General features: G+C 38.6%; 1 protein-coding gene across 1 annotated transcript; it reads right to left on the bottom strand.

Moving 5' to 3' along the window:
* Positions 1 to 3,748: 3,748 nt before the first annotated feature.
* LOC148367208 (very-long-chain (3R)-3-hydroxyacyl-CoA dehydratase-like) lies at positions 3,749 to 19,194 on the bottom strand. The gene is made up of 11 exons (XM_088334031.1): positions 18,962 to 19,194; positions 15,016 to 15,058; positions 14,811 to 14,884; positions 13,028 to 13,192; positions 11,937 to 11,988; positions 11,747 to 11,857; positions 9,047 to 9,174; positions 8,834 to 8,946; positions 6,301 to 6,407; positions 6,078 to 6,209; positions 3,749 to 4,161 (listed from the first exon to the last, which is right to left on the bottom strand). Exons 1-11 carry the CDS (start codon positions 19,160 to 19,162, stop codon positions 4,085 to 4,087), a joined length of 1,203 nt encoding a protein of 400 aa, XP_088190157.1. The 5' UTR covers positions 19,163 to 19,194; the 3' UTR covers positions 3,749 to 4,084.
* Positions 19,195 to 19,713: the final 519 nt, after the last annotated feature.

A 19,713-nucleotide genomic window follows, 5' to 3' on the forward strand; every position in this document is an offset into this window, starting at 1 on the left:
TGGGGAGAGCATACAAACTCTGCACAGGAAGGCTGGTAGCTGGATTTGATCCCATGACCTCAGAACTGTGCTGCGAGCGCGTTAACCACTCATCCGCTTAGATTTTTTAAACAAATAATTGTATTAAAGGACACCTTACATCGACAAAATAGGGAGTTCTCCAATTTGCTACTTAAATGTTGCATTTGACTCTTAGATTGAAGCTTGTCCCAACAAGTACAATACTTTCCATGATCTACGGGTAGATCGCAATCTACGTCATGAGCATCCCTGGTTTAAAGAAAGCATCTTACATTTTGTAGCTGAAGTGAAGCGCCAACAGGTTGCATTTGACATAAGTGGCCAGAAGAGGAAGCCAAAGCTACATGAATCACAAAGGATCCTTCCCAATGAAGAATTATGTTCTGAATAGTTATGCAAAAATGCTTTTTGTTAGATTTAAGAGCTAAAAATCCAAACCTATTTACGCCTGAAAGCACTCTCAACACTAATTTTAGCTTGAGGCTGACAGCCAGATTCAAACCCTAAAAACACGTTAGTAAACAAATCATTTTCTCTCCTGAGAGTTCTAATACGCAGAACAAATTAAATATAAGAATATTCACAACATTTTAAAAACAATAAGAAAATAATACATGGACAAACACAAATGCTTTCTTTCAACAGATATCTATATTCATTTATTATTTGCAACAGCCAATCGGAAGAGAGCGACAATTCCATCCATGTTGTTGCCCCCCTCGAACATTTTGTCACATTTCAGGCTTCAAAGTTAAAGCTAAAAAATGAGAATGTTTTCTAAGAATCAACAATATTTGAGACACAATCGTGACGTGGAACCAAATGTTTTCAACATTTCATATATTGACAATGGAAAACTAAAAAAGTAGGTGCTCTCTCAGCTCAGCAAACTGATTCCAGAAATTCTCTGTTAATTTCTGAACGATCTAATGTCGACCTAAATGGCGAACAATGACAGAGTGCACCTGTGTGTCAGTAAGTCTCGGTTTAAGTACACCTGCTCTGTGACGGGCTCGCAGTAAACGACATAATTTTGAAGACCAGAGAACATACCAGGCAGGTCTGCAAACCACAGACTATTATTACACCATCCCCTGATCTAAACTGGGACATACATACATACATACATACATACATACATACATACATACATACATACATATTTTATTCATCCCCGCAGGGAAATTCACATTTCTAGCAGCATCCCTGTGTTGAGAAACAATACAATAATAAAGCAAGAAGAATACAATATACAAATACCCAATGTGACATGCTTATACCCACTGTAGCGTGTTCTATAGAGTATCTAGATAAAGCATTTGTAGAAAGATCTGAAAAATCCTGTGCAAAAATGATAACCATCAAACCTTATGGAACTCAAGCTGTTTTGTAAGGAAGAATGGAGAAATATTTCGGTTTCAAGTTGTGCAAAACCTATAGATATAAAAAAATGGTTTGTGGATGTGATGGCAGCAAAAGGTGGTTGAACAAAGTAATACCTCAAAGGGGGCAAACATTTTTGCGGTGCCTACTTTTCTTTTTTTGTTTGTGAGCACAACAAAGTATCAAAGTATAAGGTATCTATCTATCTAATATAAAATGTTGAATACATTTTGTTAGTACTTTAAAAATATTTTAAGTATTTTTTTTATATTTAAGTTTGAAAGGTGAAATATGGCAAAATGTCTAAAAAGTTCTTGGGGGCAAATACTTTTGCAAGTCACTGTAGCTTATAATTTCAAAGTGCCTTTGCTTCACTTGAGACTCTTTGTGATTAAGGGCTATACAAATAAAAATGACTTGACTTACTTCATCATTTCAACCTCGAGTGCAGTATTGCGTCCTTAGACATTCATTTCAGTTCCATGTGAAAAATATGACAAGAGTACGTTTCCTCCACCTTTGTAAAATTGCAAAGAATCGCCAAATGCTGTCAAATTCAGAAGCTGAGATTACAATTCATGCATTTAATACTTTTCACCTTGATGTCTGGCATGAAAGTTTACAGCTGGTTCAAAATGCAACAGTGAGACTTTTGACTATGACAAGAAACTATATCATTCTAATTTTAGCTAACTTGCACTGGCTCTCGGTCCACTTAAGATGTGACTATAAGAATCTCTTACTAACATACAAAATGCTTTGGAAAATGCCGCTGTGTGACTCCAAGACCCAAGAAAAAATCTGCAGGCTAAAGAGCGTTATTTATCCGGGCCCTGGATCTGTGGAATGCTTTGCCCCCTGCAACTTCAGTGGTAGTGTTTAAATGTAGACTCAAGACCCACTTCCATCCTGTATTTTATGATTGATTCCTGTATCATACTTTTCCTGTCCTTTCCAGCTGCCTGGCTCGTGGCAGTGACGGAGATAGACGAACTGGGATGAATCAGCATACCTGCACGTTGTCATCTGCATGAACCAGCTGCCTGAGATGAGAAGCTATACGTCGTCACTGTCTTGGACTTCTCGAACAATTTGACATAGTACCTATGTTTACTGTTGATGTTGACTTTTTGTGTATTGTTACCCAATGCAATATCCATCAAACCCTGGTCATCCTGGTCATTTGGCACCTTCTCACGGTTTCTTATTATCTTCATCACAAGGTCTGTGAGTTTTTTCTTGCCCGTATCGGCAATTTTTTTATTTTTCGGGCCAATAAATATATTTAAAACTGGGTTATTTAGGCTTAGATGCAGCCGAGCCTCTCTCCTGCCTTCCGTCTCCGACGCTGCTTGTCCCGCGCCTTCTGAATGGATAAGCGACCGGGGGCAGAGTCACTGAAGCAGAAGCTGTGCCGACCCCGCAGTCACGCACAGCAGACCAGAGCACAGATGTGTAGAAGTAAACACAGAAAACTCCAGTGCTCTACATCTCTCAACCATTACTCATGTTACAATGAGCAGGAGAATACGGTTAGAGTAGAGTTAACAGCGGCTGACTTCCGACATAACTGCGAATCAAGACCGCTGATAATATTGAGATTTTAAAAAGGCCTTGTAAAAAACTGAGTGTGATTAAGAAGCAGCGTAAAAAGTGTAGGTCAATTGTTTTAGGGAAAAACGTTCAGATGAAGACTTGTATATGAGCTCTTATCATAACATTCGTTCGTCAATCAAGCGTTTTTGTGATTAAGAGCATTAAAATACAGGCCCAAGTGGAAGGCTGAGTGATTAGCTGTTACCATAACATTAGTTCGTCAATCTGGCTCTAAAACAGGAGTGCCCACACTTCAATTCGCCAGCTCTGTTGAAATTGACTGCTTTTTCAAATACGGTTTTATGAGGGTTTTTTTGAGTATTCATCAAAGCCCAATTTTATTTCCTGCACTGTTAGTTTTTGGTTTAGGTGAATGATTAGTCAAGTTGTGTATAAATCCCAATTTATTTACTGTAAATGGTTTTACACAGCTGTTAGGAGTTTGATTTGAATTTAAAACAAAGATTTGTTTCTTTTTGCATTATTAAAGATTTCTTGCGCCAATTTTTAAGCTTTTAAAGCAAATTATTATCAGCTCCAAATGTTTGCTATCGGCCTTATCTCAATACTAATAATCGTTAAAGAAAACAAACAACATATCAGTTGATCCTTAGTCCAAATTTACCAAAGTTCTTTTGCAAGCCGAGAGTATTACTTTTGTGTAACGCAAAACAGAAGGAAACTAAACTGGACATTTGAGTGCAAAAGCTATAGTTCCATCTTTGTACATCTTAAAACATCAAAAATATCAGCAGGCAGACAAATTTATTTAGAGTACAACTGTGAATATGCAAAAGGTCCCTGGTTAGAGACCGGGTGGAAACATATGTTGGCCTGGAGAGGAATGGGCGCGACCAGGCCGCACTTGCCCAAGTTGCCCCACAGGAAATGGCGCCCCTACAAACCCAGTGGTTAAGGGATCCAACCAACCAAACAACCAACCAACCAACCAAAACTGTGAATAGGGACATTAGGAAAATAACCAAAGGGAAAAAAATCCTGATAAGACAATAACATAAATAATCCCACATAAAACGATAAACAAAAGCATTGTGGCTCAGGGTATGAATTACATTCTGCACCATTAGTTAACTTTCTTCTTCCTTGACCGAAAACGTCTCCTCCTCTGTTTATATAGGTGTCGAAAATTGATGAAAAGTCCTGAAACAGAAAAGAAAAGCTGGTTAATATTAACTTGTAAGTGGAAGTTAATCTACGATTTCCAAAATATATTGAATGGGCCACCGCTTATTCGAAAAACGTAACTTTTAATAATGTTGTGGTTTGTGTTTGTAGGAGTGGAGAAGGGAGCATCCGTTTTTGCATTGGTACCGACCAATCACAGTTCTCCTGCTTTCTGAAGCACAGCTATGATTGGTAATTACAGGCATCATATGGCCAAATTCAAGCACTTTTAAAGGACTGCAGTAACGTTAAAAGAAGAAATCCAGTGCGAATCATGTGTTTTGAAGATCCACAAATATATCTGTGATTTACACTTGCGATTTTTAATTTTGCATGTGCATTTATCAAGACATGATTTTTAGATCTTGAGTAAAACGCAGATATATTTGTGGATATAAACAAATCTCTCTCCATGTACCATATTTCCTGGACTGTAAGTCGCTCCCGATGATAAGTCGCATTAAGGAAAAAAACATGTATCAGTCGCACCTGGAGTATAAGTCACATTTTTGGGGGAAATCTATTCGATAAAATCCAACAACAACAAAACATGTCATCTTGAAAGGCAATTGAAAAATATATAAAAGAAAAGGCTGAAGAAGTTCGTACGGTAGACGAACGTTACCAAATTGACATGCCTGTTAATTTCAGTAACGACGTAACATTAATCTAGCATAAAGAGCTCGCTAACCAAACTATCAGCTTCACTCCAAATCACCAAATTCTATGAAAAATTCCTTTCGGTGTCACACTTAACCAGTAAACAACTCCTCCAACTCGGGAGGAAGATGATAAGCCGCTTCTCTTCCTCTTTCCGCCTCCAAAAATGTGCCCCACACAACATGGCAAGCTTGAAATGATAAACACAGGCCTAGAGTGCCCTCTTGCGATTTAGTATGAAAATAACATGTGAAGTGATATAATAATGTTTTATTAATTTCGCATACAAGCCTCACTGGAGCATTAGTCGCACCCCTGGCCAAACTATGAAAAAAAAACGGAGACCTTTAGTCCAGAAAATACGGTGTTAGGTAAATCGACATATTCAATTTCAGCAAGTTATTCTCATTACAATTTACAACTGGGAAACACTACCTTAATGCATAATAACGTCCATAAGTTTTATGGAATCCTTGCAGTATTACACATTTCATAGTGCCCTGTTCAGGTGTAGCATAAACCTTTCCTCTTGGGCTTGACCCAAAGGGGGATGACCTTTCATAGGACAATGCCATACAAACTGTTGCAAGCTGCTGTTAATTACAGGGAAAGAAATGCAATGGCAAAGGGAGGCCTCCAAACAGCAGCGTCAGTGTCATTTTTAAGCAGAGTTGCAGTGAAACATGGCACCAATTTCAAGCATTTACAACCACTTCACCCAATATTCAAAGCACTTTTCAATCCTTTGAAACACAACATTAAATTCAAGAATTTCCAAGGATTTCAGGCACCCGTATGAAAGCCTGTCAAGAGCTGAAGTTGAGCAACACTGATGTCATCATCCCGTGACACCAAGTCTCAGAATGGCGGCCCTACATAGTCATAGAATTAGAATTGTTTTTGTTGTCATTGATAACAACGTAGTGAACATGGAATACAAGGAGATTAGACATGACAGTCCAAAATAAACACACTATAAAAACTTAGAAAATAAGATAAAAAGAACGTCAGGATAAGTAGAGAAAATATTTACAAGGTATTGCTTGAATCGAAGCTGATAGTTTTGCTTTTTAGCTCATGTTCTACAAATGGTGTCTTTAATCTAGAAGGGGTCCACACAACATTATCCTTAAGAAATCCTTTGGCCTGACTTCCACTTAAGACTCAAAAGTAGTACAGTGGGAAATCAAATCAGTAGAAGGAACATGACTAAAGTCAAATGTATGACTTACCCAAGAACATGACAACCAGGTAGACCTGCAAAGTGTATGAAAAGCTCAAGTCGTTTCCCAGCAGTGCAGGCAGGGGGAGGCTAAACAGACGGCTCTTGTCAAAGACGGGGAGGGACTGGATCACAGCCACCGCTGCAAACATCCGCAAAGAGACAAAGTTGTCACCCTAACACCGGCACGTTCTGTAGGATTTTTGGCGATAAAATCAGCAGGTGGGTATGACCTTCAGCCACAACTCCAAGTGGGTACAATGGGATCCAAAGGCTGTATCTGAGCCAGGTCAGCAACTTCCACTCCATGCCGATGCATGCCAGCATGTAAAAAGGGTACCTGAGAATGAGATAGACACCAGGAAAAGGGGGGACAAACAGAACCCTGTGAAAAAACGTTACTTTGGCCCCATTATTGAAGGAATAATAACAATACAAGTTACAATAGTATCTGTAGTGCACTTACCCAGAGCAAAAAATACAATCGTGAAGAACATTCACTACACAAGTAATATAAAATGATAAGTTTGAAATAATACATCAAGCAAAGGGCATGGCAAAGATTGATACTTTTTTCAAAATGATAGCCCAGCGATAAAAAAATGAAAAATACAACGGCCCCTCTACATACGAGCTACTCAAGTTACTAGAAATTCAAGATATAAGATGTTGTTCTAGCGAAAATCTCGCCCGACGAAAGTTACGAGAATTTACAGACGTTAGCACTGAAGAGCAAAGTGCCTGAGACTGCTCAACGACAGCATCAGCTTGTCCCTGTAAGCATGTACGTGTCCTGCTGTGCAGAACTGATCCCGCGATCTTGTGTTATGTTTATTTTATTACGCTCACTCGTACTCCCTCAGCCCTCCCGCACCTCTCTTCTCCCTCACTCCTCCAACACCACCACACATACATCTACGTTAGTAACTGCCAACTTCCTCTTTGGCAAATGCTCATAATAAACTCGCATTTTATTTCATTATTAGCGTATTTATCCAATAACTTTATTATTATGCTCTATTACAAAGTGATTGGGTGTTTAGTGATTAGGAAGATGTGTTTTATAGCCATTAAAGTTAACTTGGATGCTTTTGGAAGTACAGCCTTGAGATGCAGGCAGAATAAAGGCTTTTAAGAAACGATTAATTGGTTTTCACTTATGATTATTTTTTTCTTCTTGGAGCTTAGTGTATGTGATCCGAGACCATTCATTATAGTATCATTGCTCCTTATTATGCTTTTATGTGTGCTCTTCAGTATACAGTGCCGTGAAAAAGTATTTGCTCCCTTCCTGAATTCTGTTTTGCATATTTATTACTCGCAATGGTTTTAGATCATCAAACCAATTTCAATATGACACAGAGACCACCCAAATGTAATACAAAATGCAGTTTTTAAATGTTGATTTTATTCATCAAAGCACAAAAAAATCAAAACCAATCTTGCTCTATGTGAAAAAGTAATGTTAAATAACACTGTGACTAACCACCGTTTTTGGAAAGCTGAGTTCACTTCCACAGGCCACACAACACCTAAAATTGATTGCCACCACCTTTGTTGAATTAAGAAATCACTTAATTTGAGTCTTTTAGAGACAGTGATGTAGGCAACCAAATCTCTAAATATTAAAGTATACACACTTTTGGAATAAGCGATATCCATAAAGGTTTTGGTCCGAAGTTATCTATATCTATCTTTTTATCCATCTATCTACCTTGGTCACATCCCTCAAGAGGGGTGACCGACAGCAAGACAAACACATACACAAAACAAAGAAAAAAAAAACACAAAAAAATTGACCATGGCCAACCCAAATGCCCAAACACCCAAACAAGTTAAGCACCTCGGCACCCAAGTTGGTCATGCTTTCGTCCCTCCAGATGAAACGGGACACCAGAAAGCGGCCTTATCACTTGGGTCAGGGTGACACAACACACTCTTCTGTTCAACAGCAGGGCCCGACAGCTTTCACTGGTTTACCCCTGCCGCATCATACAGGTGCCCTGCCCATCCCTTAGAACGCGTCTAAACATCCCACTATCCTTTTACAACACCTCTCCACTCATTCCAATCACCAACAAGAGCTCTAACTTCCATTATATTTAGACCTCTTTCCTGCAGTGCACTCATAACACCTCATCCATCCTCTCCATGTGTCCACACCAACCGAGTACTCTCTTATCCACACGCTTGCTCAGTTCCAATACTACTCCAGTTCTTTCTCTCACAATTTAATTTCTCAATCTATCCAATCTTGTCACTCCTAACAGACTCCACAAACACTTCATCTCAAAAACATCTAATTTCCTTCTCAAATCTGCGTTCAGGCTCCAATTCTCTGCACCATACAAAACAGTCAGCACAATAACACTCTCATACAGTCTTCTCTTAACATCCATACTCATACTCTTGTTGCTCTTCACTCTCCTCAGAGCACCCAAAACCTTGCTTCCTAGATTCACTCTGTGCAATACCTCTAACTCCATTCCACCAACTGCAGCCACATCACAACCCAAGTACCTAAAACTTTCAACTTTCCAGCTTCCAATGAATTTATACCTCGGCCAACTAACCACGTTACCAGAAACATCTTTAACAAGGCATCGTCTTAGAGGTGTGTTATGTCCTTATAATTTGGATTACTGCAGTCCATCCTAATGGTAAGTATATTGCGTCAAAAACAAGTCAGATTCCTGTAGCGATATCCCATGAAAAAAATATTCATCCACAAAAATGTGTCCTTACTTTAGTGAGACCGTATCTTACCTGAAGATTTCAATAGTGCTCCACAGGTAGAAGACAAAGAAGACAACAGGTTTGCGCTGCATCTCTTCTAAGCAGCCGAAGATGACAAATAAGATGACATTCCTGCCTGCTACCTGTGATACGGCATTTTATAGACAGATATGCATCTGTCAAGAATACGAATGCAAATGAACGTATGGCGAAGATGCAATAAAAAGTACGAGTTTCTTCCACCTGTATCATGGCAGGAAAAAAGCTGGTCTTGACCAAGCCTAGCAAGGGGTTGATCACCTCAAGCACGGCCATCATTTGGCAGAAGTACATCACATCAGCTGTGGCGTGGAAGGTATCGAAGAACGAATCTGTGGAGTGGCAAGAAGAGAAAGGAAATAGAATGAAACAGCTTGAGGCACTGACTGAAATCACAATAATGAATCAATGGCATTTGCAGAACCTCCTGATCCTCAAATAGCTCGTCATTGATCTTTGGTTTCATGTTAATTTGAAAGGTGCTGTCCAGGATTTAAAAGTGTGCTGCTCTCTGCCGCCTTCTCCTGGCTGAAAATCATGATCGCTGCTCACACATCAGAAATGTGCATCTCTTTGATGCGCTTGAGTTGGTATTTGGACTGTATTTTAAACAGGACTTTTCTCACTTCTACCATTTTCATGCTACACTAATAAAGAAACTGAGACACCTGTGATAAAAGTAAGGTTAAAGCAGATAATCACAGTGGGAACAATTTAAATAAAGGCTCTTTGAACTCAGCTGGGCATTGTTAACACGTACTTAATAGAGAAAATATTCTACTTTCAACTTTTGGGGGACATTTCAAACACCACACCCCACCTTAAACATGCATGGTACACTTACACTGATTATGTTTGCATATGAAATCAAGCTAAAAGAAAATCTAGGATTTAATCTAGTTCAGGGGGTCTAGAATTGTGACAAATGCATTACACAAGCATTGAAAAGATTTCCTTTTTTAGATCATTTTGAGGTAGCGTTACTAAGGGTGTTCTGAAACATTATTATGTAACAAAAAGCTTAAAGTGAAGGTTAATTTGTAGAGTAGGGAACCTCGCTGCCTGGGTACAAACGTTCTCTGCCCTGCTTTAGGTAGGACGTAAAGAACCGTAGACATTTCCCTCAGATTCTAGGCGTAACAATACTCACCTATGGACAGAGGTTCAAGACCCCAAAGAATTTAACGGAATCCCGTATTCACTCAGGAAAACGCCATACTGTATACAAAGATTGGAGTCCGGGAATTCTTTGTTGTTCTAAAGATTGATGGTTGTCTTTGTCAACATTTCGTAACTCAACTATAGTTAAAACATGGGTGATATACTCTGCTACTTTTTAAAAACACACCACAGATAACAGCGTCTACTGAATTCTGCCTTTTTTACTTCGCTTGTGAAGCAACATACAACCTTTATTCCACCAGCATCACAAGGCTGTTCGCAACAAGTTTGCAACAGAGTACAGTAATCCCTCGGTTATTGCGGTTAATGGGGACCAAAACCATCTGCGAAAAATGAAAATCCGCGAAGTAGCGACGCCCTTTCCAAAATGCTTAAAAAAAAAAAAAAATATATATATATATATATATATATATATATATATATATATATATATAATTTTTTTTTTTTATTGTTATTTTCTTTTATTATATTTTTTTTTTTAGACCTGCAAAGCTCTGAACCTGCGAACGTGGAACCACAAAGTAGTGACACCCCTTCAAAAATGCTTAAAAAATATATATATTTTAAAAATTATTTTATTTTATTATTATTTTTTTAGACCTGCAAAGCTCTGAACCCGCGAACGTGGAACCACGAAGTAGCGAGGCTCCTTCAAAAATGCTTAAAAAAATAATTTAAAATTTTTTTTTTTTAATTCGTATTTTATTTTATTACCGTATTATTAATTTTTAGACCCACGAAGCTCTGAACCGGCGAACGTCGAACCGCGAAGTAGCGAGGTCCCACTGTACTAGAATTCGTAATTTCTCCCGACTGATATTCTTCTTCTGTATTAACTCGGTTTATTTGCGGATATTTGGTTGTGTGTCACCACCAGGAGCAAATGGTAGGCAGCGTGTGGCGAGGGAACATGGCTCATACAAGAACCCTGAAATCAATGGGACAAACGTGAGCACAGAATTTACCACAACATAGAGCTCAATTTCAGTCTTTTTATTGTAAAATTATTTTTGCAATACACCATGCCTGAAGGAAAAAAAACATCTTGGACATTATCCAGAAATCAAGAAGGAAGTATTAAGAGTGGATTGAAGACAAATTGGATATGGGGTGTCTCAACTGTTAGTTTGCAAGCTCCCGAGAGTTTTAGGGGGTTGGCTTAAATGTAAGTATATACAATAACTTGTAATTAGTTACTTCCAGACTAACATGTTACTTTTACATGCAAATATTTTTTAAATGAAGTAACTAGTTACTGTAACTAATTACTTTTTTTCAGTAGTATGCCCAACACTGGTCATCCGGGGCTGCTTAAAAGAGAAACTTCAACCAGAGACACACACCTCTGCTGCTCCACAGCACAAAGAGCCAAGTGCGTCTCATCAAACCTAACACCAAGGGATTATTGTAATGAGACTAATTGTTAAGTGAGTTTTATCATCCGTTAATCAACAAAAATTTAAACTAAAATGACCTGGTGCCCCCAATTTTTAATCTGAGAAAATTACATTTAACGAGATAAATATGTACAAAGTACCTAAACTGGATTCAAGTGCAATGGAAGAAATCTTTACTTTGAAGTGAAACATTATTACAGCTGCATAAAGCAGCCTTCTGGAAGTGACGTGATTTTTTAATTTTGTGAGCGCGAATGTGAAGATACCCTGATAGATTATAAAAGGCCCATGAAGGGCCACAGCCTACCCCTGCAATCCTACAAACCTTGACCAAGAAAGAGGAGTCGGACGGTCATAATGACGAAGATCCAAGAAAATCCGAGGAACTGCACCAAATTGTACATAAATAAGTAGCCTTTCTTCAGTCCCAGATAGGCTATGAAGAAAAAGCAAAAATAAAGTAATTATGACATGGAATGTCTTGGGTATCTGGTAACTATTTCAAAATGACTCACGGTCTTTACGCACTCTCGACTCCACACTTATCTTATTAATCACTTCATCTTCCTGAGAGAAAACAAAGGGTTGCACTTCAACTTCTTATTCTTTACAAAATTAACACATTGGCCAAGACAATATTGAGACTACATTATGTTGCAGTTGTGTCCACCAGCCATAAAGTTGCCTGCCCCATTTTTCCCAACTTGAAACACAATAAGACAACTAATCGCAAAAAAACCCAAAACATTGCGGCAAAGTATTAAGGATTGATGATCAGAATATATAATAGAACAACACTTTCAAATTAAGTTTTTTATAAATCTCCTTATAACATTCATTGCATGTATATTTCATTGCTGTTTTCCATCTGCCATCAGTATGTACCTGTACTTACTCATCTTCATTCATACAATGTTTGCGTTGAACGTGAACTCCTCTTTCCACGATACTTTTAATGTATGTTTACGTTTTGTAGTGTCATCAGTTTTGTTAGCTTCTTTTGAATATTTCTTCAGGCGCTGAGGTTTTGGCTCGATTCCTAACCACTTCTCAATTTTCTTTGTGTTCTCTGTGCTTCTACTTGAATGATATGCAAATGCATGACCTTATAACGCTCGGGAGAGTCCGTAAGCACGAAGTTATTCTTCTGACTGGCTGTCGAGTATGCAAATTGGCAAACGAACCGAAATTTCCAAACCGAACAAAGATTTCGAAATTCAAATAAAGCAATCCTTTGATTTGGAAAAAAAAAACGAACATTTTTTTGTTTTTTTATTAAAGTTGTCGGCCACCCGGGAGGAGACGTTTTGTAAGTTGTACGCCCCGACGTAAAAGATGCACGCCCCGGGCATCCGGGCAGACCTTATTTCAGACACTGCTTCTTGTTTATAGAGTACCCGTAGCAGAAAGATGGCAGACAATCATGTTAGCTCTCTCTAAGTGTGCTTGGAATTATTTAAAAAGTGCAGGAGTGTGATTATATCAATACTGTGTGAGAATGTGAATGGCCCGTGAAGGGCCACGGCAGAGTTGAACACTGGGCCATGTGCTTGGCTATCCCTAATTCAATGCATATGAAAGATCACCCCAGCTGTGAATTCTATACCTTTGCCTTCAGCTCCATCTCAGCATCAGATTCATCTAGCCAGCGGTTGAAGTCAGGAGCCAGAAAAAGGGGTTTCTTCTCCTGCAGCGTCAGACGGTCCCACCAGCGTTTCTCCTGCTTCTTGATTTTGATGTCTACCTGACGCTGGGTTGACTTGTGTTCAATCTGAACGGAACACAGAAAAATTCAGACACGTGACATGTGAGCGAGACAAGGTATTTTCTTTTCAGTGATTACAATGGGCAGTAATGTGCATTGTGCCTTTTCCAATAACAAACATGAAAAAACTCAGTGAAATACAAAGTAGTTTAGTTTAAATATACAAGAAGAAGCGCTTTGCCAGTGGTTCCCAAACGCAGGAATGTGAAGGCACTACAAAGTGTATGTGAGATTTCAAAATGAATTCTGAATGAAGTTGCCATTTGAAAAGAATTTCTAAGTAATTTTAAAAGACTTAAAACTTAAAAGAAAGCCTAAAGTTTCACAGCATTTAAGGGTGTAACATTTCGTCACCAAGCTGTTGAACAGATGCTAATTTCTAAAGTAGAAAGACATACGATTGTTGCAAAACACAGACGCCTCCCACAACTTATTGACAAACGAGACATGAAATGAAACGATCTGCATTTATATAGCGCTTTTCAAGTCAAGACTTCCCAAAACGCTTTACAGTGTGCTTCACATTTCCCAATAGCCGCCGTGCAGCCATGTAAGGCGCTAAGCTGCATATTGGGGGTATTCGGGGTTCAGTGTCTTACCCAAGGACACTTCGACATCAACCCTCTTAGTTTTTATTAGAAGCTCACTGGGTTAACTGGATGTGCAGTTCTTTTTGGCACTCATCAAAGCATTTAAGTAATGTTCCTTCGCAGTTGCATAGCAGTGGGGAGGAAGAAAAGCACAGAAACCAACAAAATATAAAACATCTTCTCGAAAAACAACCCTTTCCCAGAAACCCACCCACAGAGCCTAGCGAGATTCTCTGATGAATTCTGAATGTCGACCTAAATGACAATAAAAAAAAAACACCTGTGCGTCATTCAGTCTCAGTTTTAATGTGCCTGCCCTGTAATGGGCTCAGAGGTCTGTGAAAGGAGACACTGGAGAACAGACCGAATTATGAAGACCAAAGAACACACGAGGGGTAAAGTTGTGAAAAAATTCAACCCAGAAATGGGATAAAAGAAGATTTTGAATCATTTACACATCCCCCGGAGCACTGTGCGAGCAATAAAACCAAAATGGAGAGAGCATAAAACCCCTGCGAACCCAACAAGACCTGGCCATTCCTAAAAACATTTGGCCCAAACAAGGAGAAAACTAATCAGAGAAGCAACAAAGTGCCCCACGATGGCATTGGATGACCTGCAGACATACACAGAGGAGGTGGGAGAATCTGTTCATAGGACAACTATTAATCATATTCTGCATGAAACTGTCCTATATGGAAAAGTGGCAAAAAGAAAGCCCTTGAAATCTTTGGGATGAATGCAAAGCGTAACGTTTGGCATAAGAGTAAGACTGCACATCACCCTGAAAACACCACCCCTCATTGTCAACCTTGGTGATGGCAGCATCATGCTTTGGGAATGCTATTCTTCAGCAAGGCACTGTATTTGTATTAAAATAGGGTTAAACAGGTCTCCATATTTCTTTTAGAGTGTGCATGTTAAAGCCTCTTAAAACATGACCATGTTGGGTATACAAAGATAATTAGAGCAACTGGATTGGTAAAGGGTAGAGGCAAGAGAAACGTATAATTAGTTGGAAACTGGAAAAATACCTCAGGTCTGATGGTTTCCAAAAACTCCAAACTAAACTTGTATTCATTGTCTCCTTTGGCTCCATGACCTTGTGCTGTGAAAGACATAAACTAAATAAATCGAACAATATTCAAACATGGTCATGCTGCTATCAAGTTAACTGGCCACGGGGTATTTTTACTTCTTCCATTAGTGTAAAGAATTTTACAAAATGTTTAAACAAACCTCTGAATTGAATTGTGTTGTCTTCCAGGTGTATTTCAAGATCCTGAAAAAAAAAATGTGTTATAAAATCAGCTTGGATTAAAAACCCGAGAAAGGACAAAAATGATTGTCACCACAAAAGTATTTGAGATTTGTGTCAACGTAAACGATTATATTTACATAGCAATCATTTGCAGTTCAACAAAATCATGTATCAAGCAAATGAGCACGGTCTTCCTTTGTCTTCCTGTTCCTGTTTTCCAGCGAAGAGCTTAAACAAAATCTACCACTTCCATTAAAAGCCATGCATTTTTTATTGAACGGCAGCGAAACTGATCCTGGTTGATGAGTGTTGAGTATCCTGAGTATAGTGAAACCTCGCCATCTATATTGCAAGGGTGGGCAACTATTTGGAGCAGCGGGTCGCATTGAGTCAAAATATTTAGCCACGGGGGCATTTCTGGAGACCTTTCCAATTTCTTCATTTATTAATAAATAGACATAGATACATCTACATGTTACAGTGTTTTGAAAAGGTATTTGCACCTTTCCTGATTTCTGTGTTTTTTGCAGATTTATCACTCACAAATTCAGCCCTCACACATTTTCAGCTTACCAACTCTGGTCCGCCTTTGATCTGCAACCTCAGTGGAACTGTTTATATCTTAAAACACATTTCTATTCTATTGCTTATGAGTTAACTATATTTCATGTTGACAATATCTGTGTAATATTTGTTAATGCAACATCTATTGCAGCCTGGTCATCCTGGAAGGGGGATTACCTTATGTGCGGTCCCTTCTCAAGGTTTCTTCATTTTCCTCATGTTGGAGTTTTTCAGATTTTCCTTGCCCTCATGTAGGTTTTAGATCAGGGGATGGTGTCATAATAGTCTGTGGTTTGCAATGATCTGTGGTCTGTGCAGCCCTTTGAGACTCCTTGTGATTAAGGGCTATACAAATATTGTAAACGAACAAAGCTTTCAGATCACCAAACCAATTTTGATATTGCACTGACAAAACCCAGGGGAATACAAAATGCTGTTTTGAAATGTTAATTTTATATATTAAGGCATAAAAAAATCTAAACCTATCCAGCCCCATGTGAACAAGTAATTGCTCCCTGAACCAAATAGCGAGTTAGGCGACTTTGGGCTGCGATAACAGAAATCAAACGTTTACGATAATTGGTAGAGTCTATCACAATGCTGTGGAGGAATTTTAGCCCACTCTTCTTGCAAATTATTTTCAAATCTGCCCATTTAAGGTCACAGCACAGCATCTTAATTGGATTTAAACCGGGACTTTGAGTGGCCACTCCACATACTTCATTTTGTTTTTAGAGCCATTCAGAGGCGAACTGGCTGGTGTGTTTTGGAACGATGTCCTGCTGCATGATCTAATTACTTTTTCACATCGGGCCTGACAGGCCTATCCCTTGTAAATTGAATCAACATTTCATAGCTGCATTTTGTATTTCCTTGGGTTTTCTCTGTGTGATGTTAAAATTTGGTTTGATGATCCAAAACCTTTCTGAGTGATAAATATGCACACACAAAATCAGAAAAGGGGAAAATAAAAGAGAGAGAGAGAGAGAGAGAGAGAGAGAGAGAGAAAGAGAGAGAAAGAGAGAAAGAGAGAGAGAGAGAGAGAGAGAGAGAGAGAGAGAGAGAGAGAGAGAGAGAGAGAGAGAGAGAGAGAGAGAGAGAGATACTTTATTCATTTATTTACACAGTCGGATTTTGTAGAAGTATTTTGTGGTATTACCATAGTAGATGTTTTTGTTGTATATCACTATTATTTTTGTTATAAATCTGTCGTAATGTTACCGTAGTATTTTTGTCATAGTATGTTTCATTCTATTTTTTCTAGTCATGGGGTTGGTTGAATGTTGGATATACAGTAATTTATAACCTGATAGTTACTTTCAGAGTAACACACTACTTTTGGGTGTCAGTAATTTCGGGGTTAAGGCAATTACTTTTTAAGTAAAGTAACTAATAATTGTAACTAATAACTTTTTTCAGTAATTTGCCCGATACAGATAAGAAATCAAATACGGTACATAGTTTGCTTCGGGCAAAAAAAAACTGGTACCTGAGTTTTAATGTATCAGTTTTCAGAAGGCATCCCATCCGACGTGAACGTACCGACATCATTTTTTGTTGCTGCTAAATGTTATTGCACGTGTTTTTATTGCGCTATAATTACGATTCACCATTCTTTTTCATTCACAAACATTGCATTATTATATTAACTTAGACCAGTCCAAGCCAGGGGTGTGCAAACGTTTCAAGTCTTGTTTATTTGTGACGCCCTTAATCACAATGAGTCTCAAAGGGCTGCACAGACCGCAGACTTTTTCTAACTACAGACTCCTATTACACCATCCCCTGATCTAAAACCGACAGGAGGGCAAGGAAAAACTCAAAAACCTCAACATGAGGAAAATAAAGAAACCTTGAGAAGGAACCGCACATGAGGTAATCCCCCTATCAGGATGACCAGGCTGCAATGGATGGTGCAATAACAAACAATACATAGATATTGTCAACATGAGGAAATATAGGTCATTCATAAGCCATAGAATATAAGTGTGTTTTAAGCCAAGATATAAACAGTTCTACTGAGGTTGCAGATCGAAAACGGACAAGATTTGGGAAGCTGAAATAGTGTGAGGGCAGACATTCAGTTTGGCGTTCTTTGACAATCTTTACAGTGCTTGGTGATCAGCGTTGAGACCTTGTAGCTCGCCTTTGTCGCATTTTCATTTAACTCAAAGAATCTTGTTAAAAAGAGCGTATGTGCCGTTGAAGAGCTTCCAGTGTCTTCACAGCATTAAATTACAGTTAGCTTTTCGTAGTAGGCATGTTTCATATAGATATCATAGATATTATATTCTTTCAAAGCAGACACATTCTCTTGGAAAATTAAGCACAGTTATTTCAGATTTTGGTGAAGTTAAAGTAATCCAATTTCCCCTTGTCTTTTGGTGACCTTTGCAGTCAACTTTCCTTTTTTTATTTACAGTCACCATGTCGGAAGTGGGGGGGGCTAAAATTCTCGCATAAAGCCATGGGTAAGGGGGCCATAGGACTACTGCCAACATCTGGTGAAATGGTGAGTTTTTTGGGGGGGGGGACAAATTTATTTTACGAAGCGGTCAACATTACTGGCGGCCCACATATTATTCATTTTATGACAGCGGCTGCGGACCAGTAAGAATTTGATCACGGGCCGGACTTTGGACATTTGATGGTTTAATCACTATACAGTAATCCCTCGGTTATCGCGGTTAATGGGGACCAACACTACCCGCGAAAAGTGAAAATCCGCGAAGTAGCGACGCCCCTTCAAAAATGCTTAAAAAAATAAAAATATATATATTATTATTATCATTTCTTAATTATTTTATTTTATTATTATTATTTTTAGACCCGGTTAATGGGGACCAAAACCACCCGCGAAAAGTGAAAATCTGAGAAGTAGCGACACCCCTTCAAAAATGCTTTAAAAAAATATATATTATTTTATTATTATTATTTTTTTTTTTAGACCCGCGAAGCTCTGATCCCGCGAATGTGGCACCGCGAAGTAGCAAGGTCCCACTGTATTGTAAATGTTGTTTTCTCTGCCTTTTAACCTGCAGCCCTTTGATACTCTGTGAATAAGGGCAATACAAATAAAAATGACTTGACAATTCTATTATATTTCTGTCTCCCTCTATCTCTCGAGTTTTTATTTCGTAGAGCGCCATGTCTAGTCTCGTTGCAAGCAATGTTGTTATACTGTCAATAAATTAAATCACCACAAACATCTTTAACATTAAGCGGGATAGGACATACACGAAGCAGATCAAAATATAGTTGCTGAATTTTGGACTTTTATTGTTTTTGACTCCTATCGGCAATGTAATCCTTGTGTAATGAGAGCCAGGTCGAAGGATGTAAAGCATATGAGTGTTTTACCTTAGTGTCGCTCAGTTCTACTCGGAGATAGATCTCTTCATGCCGCTGAGCCCAGTAGACGCGAGGCGTGAGGATCTGCATCGCGATGGCGCTTTTGCGAATACCTACATGCCAAAAAGGCACAAGAAAGTCTTTTGAAATGTGCACCAAAGATTGCGATTGACCACCCGAATCATCAACACTACACAATAAACGCAGCATCGAATGAAAGGGATTAAGTTCCGGGTAAGGGTGGGTGGATCGATCCAAATATCGATATTATTAAACTGTCGTCCTTGTCATTGTTTCACGCTGTGGAACGTTGTATGCAACGCGATTAGACATGGCACTCCAGGGGAAAGCTGTAATAAAGACTTCAAAGTCAGGATAAATAGGCAAAAAAATATTTGCAACATAGTGCTTAGAGACTGGGCTACGTTATAATTGAAGTGAAATAAAAAATGATAGTGAGCGAATAGTTGGAACGGATTGATACTTTTGTCTTAAAGAGACAGTGTTTAATATTTGACTTGACGTCGCTGTATTGTTTGGAGCAATGAGAAACGAGTGCTGTAAACACTCAAAATGACCATTTTGCTTGTCATTTTTGCCCAGCCTTTAGGAAACAAAATATAAAAGAAGGAATTAAGAAAAAAGAAAGGAAATAGATATTAGTGAAAAATATTGTAAAAAAAAGGACGAAGGGGGGGAGGTGTTAAAAAGAATACAGGAAAAGAATAAAGGAAAAAATAAAGGGGAAAACACAGGAGAAA

The sequence above is a fragment of the Urocampus carinirostris genome, chromosome 4, assembly GCF_059441175.1.
Source record: "Urocampus carinirostris isolate Australia breed hairy pipefish chromosome 4, RoL_Ucar_1.0, whole genome shotgun sequence".
Taxonomy (NCBI): Eukaryota; Metazoa; Chordata; class Actinopteri; order Syngnathiformes; family Syngnathidae; genus Urocampus; species Urocampus carinirostris.

Coding starts and splice junctions, on each gene's coding strand:
- LOC148367208 (XM_088334031.1), bottom strand. CDS start 19,162: ATGCTGCGTTTATTGTGTAGTGTTGATGATTCGGGTGGTCAATCGCAA. Junction 8,947..9,046: donor TTTTTCCTGCCATGATACAG/GTGGAAGAAACT, acceptor GCCGTATCACAG/GTAGCAGGCAGGAATGTCAT. Junction 4,162..6,077: donor CCTGGTTGTCATGTTCTTGG/GTAAGTCATACA, acceptor TTTCTGTTTCAG/GACTTTTCATCAATTTTCGA.